The sequence below is a fragment of the Oryctolagus cuniculus genome, chromosome X (genome assembly GCF_051225735.1).
Source record: "Oryctolagus cuniculus isolate XC-2025 breed Fujian yellow rabbit chromosome X, ASM5122573v1, whole genome shotgun sequence".
Taxonomy (NCBI): Eukaryota; Metazoa; Chordata; class Mammalia; order Lagomorpha; family Leporidae; genus Oryctolagus; species Oryctolagus cuniculus.
The window spans coordinates 68,774,190-68,780,335 of record NC_142888.1 but is presented as its reverse complement, the minus strand read 5'-3'; the positions used below and the strand labels follow the sequence as shown (position 1 = coordinate 68,780,335).

Genomic DNA, 6,146 nt, shown 5'->3' with positions numbered 1-6,146 from the left:
ATTTACCATCTTTATAATTTTTGAGTAAACATTTCAGTGGTATTAAGTACATTCACATTGTTGAGCAACCATTACCACAATCCATCTACAGAACATATTTCATCATATACAACTAAAACTCTGTACCTGGTATACCTTAATTAACTATTGTCATCTTCTCTAGCCCCTGGAAATCAACATTTCTGTCTCTATGAATTTGACTAACTTTGTTACCTCATATAAGTGAAATCATACAGAATTTATATATATATATATATATAATGTTTACTAATATAAAGAGAACAAATTTTTTGTGTTTTCTAGGTACAGTTCCAAGAAGACAACCATACCTCCCTTTCTCCTCTTCTCTCTCCCTTAATCAATCTTTCTTTCTTTCTTTCTTTCTTTCTTTCTTTCTTTCTTTTGCATAGTTATAATTTCAATCCACCCTGTAATCACAGGTGTAATCCACCACTAATCATTAATGCCATCAAAATGTTCATACTACTCAAAACAATTTACAGATTCAATGTGATTCCAATCAAAATACAAATGACATTCTTCTCAGCTCTAGAAAAACTGATGCTAAAATTCATATAGAAACACAAGAGACCCAGGATATCAAAAGCAACCTTAAACAGCAAAAACAAAGTTGGACGCATCACAACACCAGATTTCAAGACATGCTACAGGACAGTTGATAATCAAAACAGCCTGATACTGTCACAAAAATAGGCATGTAGACCATTGGAACAGAATGGAAATCCTAGAAATTAATCCACGCACCCACACCAACTAATTTTTGACAAATGAGCTGAAATCAATCCCTGGAGAAGGGACAGTCTCTTCAACAAATAATGTTGGGAAAATTGGATCTATGCATGCATAAGTTTGAAACAAGACCCATACCTTACATCTTATACAAAATCAATTCACAATGGATAAGGATCTAAATATACAACATGACACATCAAATTACTAGAGGAAAACATCGGGGAAATTCTGCAAGAAATTGGCATATGCAGATTTCTTGGAAAAGACCCCAGAAGCACAGGCAATGAAAGCAAAAATAGACAAATAGAATTACATCAAGCTAAGAAGTTTCTACACTTTGCAGGAAACATTCAACAAAATGAAGAAGCAAACGACGTAACGGGGTGATTTATATTTTTATAACTGGTTTATTTCATTTAGAGGAATGCCTTCGAGATTCATCCATGTTTTAGCACATGTCAGAATTTCCTTTCTTTGTAAGGTTGAATAATATTCCATTGCATACCACATTTTGTTAATCTACTCATCTGTTGATGAACTTAGATTGCCTTCAGTTTTGGCTTTTGTGAGTAATTTCAACGTATCATGTTAAGACATACCGATAACAAGCCAATTCTACATATTCTTCTGCAATGTTTATTTGTTGAATCTGCAAGATGTTATGTTTACTCAAATTTTCCTATTTGTTAAAATTTAGCCTATTAAGAGAGTCTTGATATAATGCATTCCCTAATATTTTAATGTTGCAGTTTTATATAATGTATATTTCAGAAGTAATATTATAATTCATAATTTTCTTTTCCTTAGCCCAAATATTTCTTTAAGGTTGCTCAAGGACCACACATTAATAAATAAGTATTATCTACAGGACAAACTTCATTAAAATATAAACATTCTGGAATGCTTTGAAAATCAGAAAAATTTTATTAATGTAAACTACTTAACAGATATGCAATGAATAATTTTTTATTAGAAATACTTTTCTTAATTTCATAGCCAAAAATAATATAAATGTAATTTCTTATTAGTAATGTCTTTTTAAAACTTGCAATTTTTTTCACAGAAGATATTTGAATCTGTTCTTAAATATAATTTTAAAAAGGCATCTGAAACAGTCTTTAATTTCAAGATATTTTCATAATTTTAAGGCACTTATTATATAGAGAAAATGACAGAATACTGACCATTCAAATAAGAACCAATATAACATTTCAGGATGGGAGCATGTTGCTATGGTAACAAAATAATTTACTTTTAAAATGAGCCTTGTATCTCAAAGCCAGGAAAACTGCCACAGAGTTCTACTATTATGATAAACACAAGGCATCTAATAGTTTTCACTTATTTACTAGAATGACACTTCTAGTCTCACAATCAAAGCTAAATTATAATAACCTAAAGAATTTTAATACAAATTTTACCATTTTATTGAATTCTTAATGTTTTCCCCTTCTTTCTTGTGATAAATACCATATAGCATAAAATTTACCATGTTAACCACTTTAAGTGTTAAGTGTGAGGATGATAAACATACTCACATTGCTGTGAAACAAGTCTTCAGAACTTTTACATCTTGAAAATCTGAAGCTCTGTACAAATTGAACAACTTTCCCCTCTCCAACTTTGATAACCATCATTCTTCTTATTGTTTCTATGAATTTTACATTTAGATTTCTCATAGAAGTGGAATCATATTTAACAGTCTATTATCCTCAAGGTTCATCCATGGTGTAGCATGTGATAGGGTTTCTTTCCTTTGAAAGAATGAGTAATATCCCACTATTCATCTTTCAATGGACATTTGTATTGCTTCCACCTTTGCCTATTGTGAATAGTGCTGCAATGAATATGGGAGTACAAATATTTCCTTGAGACCCTGATTGTAATTTTTTGGAATATATACCTGCAAGTGGGATTGCTGAATCATATGGTAGCACTATTTTTAATTTTTTTTTCAAAAGGGCTCACATATTTATTACTGAACCAGCCCACTGGTCACAGCCCTAATCAAACATGTCCAGCTGTCCAGATGATGGTGACATCTTCAGCTTGATGTGGTGATAGTGACATTGTGACATTGAGACAGAAGAAATGAGCACGCCATTCAAGTGCAATTCCTTATAGACCCAGCTTGGTTCTTCTCCAATGTTTCCTCTTGGAGTTATACCTGATTTTATTACCAGTTTTCATCCGAATCCATTGTGGAATGGGGTGGTTTTGTTTTTGTTTTTTGGCCAGGAACCTCTTGATTCTGAAGGTCTTGTGAGAAGACATGGCGAGGAAGAATCAGGGACACCCACCACGATGGCGGAGGAAAGGAGAAAGGCTATTTTTAATTTTTTTGAGAAACCTTCAGAGTGATTTCCATAGCAGTTGCATAATTTCACATTCCTACCAAAAGTACACAAGAGTTCCAAATTCTCCACATCCTCACCACCAAACACTTGTTTTCTGTTTATTTTTTATTTAACAGAGATCTCAATATGTATGAAGTGATACTTCAAGTGATGTTGATTTCCATTTCTCAGATGATCAGCAATGTTGAACATCTTTTTCTATGTATGTTGGCCACTTATATTTCATCTTTGGAGAAATGTCTACTCAAGTCCACTGCCCATTTTCAAATCATATTTTTTGTTTTGTTATCTAGTTATAGGAACTCTTTATGTGTTTTTTAAAAGATTTATTTATTTATTTGAAAGGCAGAGTTACAGAGGCAGAGGCAGAAAGAGAGAGAGAGGTCTTCTACCTCTGGTTCACTCCTCAAATGGCTGGAGCTGCACCAATCTGAAGCCAGGATCCAGGAACCAGGGGCTTCTTCCAGGTCTCCCATATGGGTGCAGGGGCCCAAGCACTTGGGCTGTCTTCTACTGCTTTCCCAGGCCATAGCAGAGAGCTGGATCAGAAGTGGAGCAGCCAGGACTCGAACTGGCACCCCTATGGGATGCCGGTGCTGCAGGTGGCGGCTTTACCTACCATACCACAATGCTGGCACCATGTGTTATTATTATTATTTTAAATATTTATTTATATGAGAGAGGGAGAGAGGGAGAGAGAGAGAGAATCTTCCATCCTCTGGTTCACTCATTCCTCTAAATGACTACAGTGACTGGAGATGAGCTAAAAGAGCAGGAGCCCAAACATTTAGATTATCATCCACTGCTTTCCCAAGTGTATTAGTAGGGAGCTGATTGGAAGCAGAACATCTGGGACTCGAAAAGGTGCTCTGATATGGGATGTGGGCATTCCAAGTGATGGAGTAACCCACTGTGCCACAACACCAGCCCTTCTTTATGTATTCTCAGTGTTAATCTTTTATCAGGTATACAGTTCGCAAATATTTTCTCTCATTTTGTAGATTTCCTTTTCATCCTGTTGATTGTGTCCTTGATGTACAAAAGTTTTTAAGTTTGATGTAGTTCTATTTTTCTATTTTGGATTCTGTTGTTTGTATTTCTGGTGTAATATCAATAAATCATTGTCAAGTTTTATTTCTAGGGGTTTTATGATTTTAGTTCTGATGTTTAAGATTTTAGTCTATTTATGGATTTAGTATATTTTAGTCATAATTTTAGATATGGTGTTAGATAAGACCATGGATTCATTTGTTTTGCACATAAATATACAGTTTTCCTAACACGTTTGTTAAAGAGACTGTCCTTTCCAAATAGTGTTCTTAAAACCCTTCTGGAATATCATTTCATCATACACGTGAGAGTTTGTTTCTGGCCTCTTTCTTCTATTCCCATTACTTTATCTGTCTTTCTTTTTTATGCCAGTGCCTATCCTCTTTGGATTACCATAGCTTTGTAACATATTTAAATCAGGAAATGTGAGTGCTGCAACTTTTTTCTACTTTAAAGCAATTGTTTTGGTTAATGAGGGGTCCCTTGAGATATCATATAAATTTTATAATGGACTTTTTATTTCTGAAAAAAAGCATTGTTGGAATTTTGATAGGGGTTGTGTTGAATCTATAGATTTGTTTCAGTAGTATGGACATCTTAAATATATTGCCTTCCATTCCATGAATTTGTGATATTTTTCTATTTATTCATGTAGTTTTTAATTTCTATCAGCAATGTTTTATAGTTTTCTATGTACAAGTATTTCACCTTCTTGGTTAGGTTTATTCCTGAATATATATTTTTATTTTTGATGCTATTATAATTCAATTGAATTGCTTTCTTAATTTCTTTTTTGAATTGTTCATTTTTAGTACATAAAAGCACAAGAGAAATTTTTAAAGATTCATTTTTATTTATTTGAAAGGCAGAGTTACAGAAAGAGGGACATATATATGTGTGTGTGTGTGTGTATGTATGTATGTGTGTGTATATATATATATATATATAGAGAGAGAGAGAGAGAGAGATCTTCCACCCACTGGTTCACTCTCCAAATGGCCACAATGACCGGAGAAGAGCCAATCCGAAACCAGAAGGCAGGAGCTTCCTCCAGGCCTCCCACGTGGGTGCAGGGACCCAAGGACTTAGGCCATCCTCCACTGCCTTCCCAGGCACATTAACAGGGAGCTGGATTGGAAGTGGTGCATCTGGAACTTGAACTGGTGCCCATATAGTATGCCAGCTTTGCAGGCAGCAGCTTAACCCTCTGTGCCATAACGCCATCCCCAGAAACACAACTGATTTTTTCTTGACTTTTTCTCTTGCTGCTTTGCTGAATTCTTTAGTTCTTACAAATTCTTGTGGAATCTTTAAGGTCTTCTATATATGTCAAAAACACAGATAACTTCTTCATTTTCACTTTTGATGCCCAATTGCTCTAGTTAGGACTTCCAGTACTATGTTGAATCGAAGTAGTTAGAGTGACCATCCTTGTCTTGTTTCTGATCGTGGTAGAAATTCTTTTACTCTTTGATCCTTGAGTACACTGTTAGCTATGGGCTTTTCATAATTGGCTTTCATTAGTCAGAGGTGCCATCCTGTATTCCTACTTTGTTGGGTGGTGGTTTTTTTTTTTAATATTGAATGTTTAGGTTTTTAAATTTTCACATACTTGAAAGGGAAAGAAAGAGAGATTGATTTTTTTTATCCACTGGTTCACTCCTCAAATGCCTGCAACAGCCAGGCTGGCCCAGGCCAAAGCCAGAAGCCTGGAACTACATTCAAATCTCCCATGTGGGTGGCAAGGACCCATGTGCTTGAGCCATCATTTGCTCCCTCCCAAGGTGCATTAACAAGAAGCTGGATCAGAACTGGAGGAGACAGGACTTGAACCACCACTCCAAAATGGGATGCAGGTGTCTCAAGCAGCAGTTTAATCTGCTACACAATACCCAAACCAAATAGTGTTTTTTCTTTGTTTTTCGCATGAAATGATTTTGAAACTTCTCATACGCTTTTTCTATATCACTTATCATGTGGATTTTC

General features: G+C 34.9%; 1 protein-coding gene across 1 annotated transcript; it reads right to left on the bottom strand.

The window, feature by feature from the left end:
* Positions 1–2,718: 2,718 nt before the first annotated feature.
* Positions 2,719–3,080, bottom strand: LOC108178711 (large ribosomal subunit protein eL39). Its single transcript, XM_017349695.4, has one exon. The coding sequence runs from the start codon at positions 3,025–3,027 to the stop codon at positions 2,872–2,874; it is 156 nt and encodes a 51-aa protein (XP_017205184.4). The 5' UTR covers positions 3,028–3,080; the 3' UTR covers positions 2,719–2,871.
* Between the last annotated feature and the right edge of the window lie 3,066 nt (positions 3,081–6,146).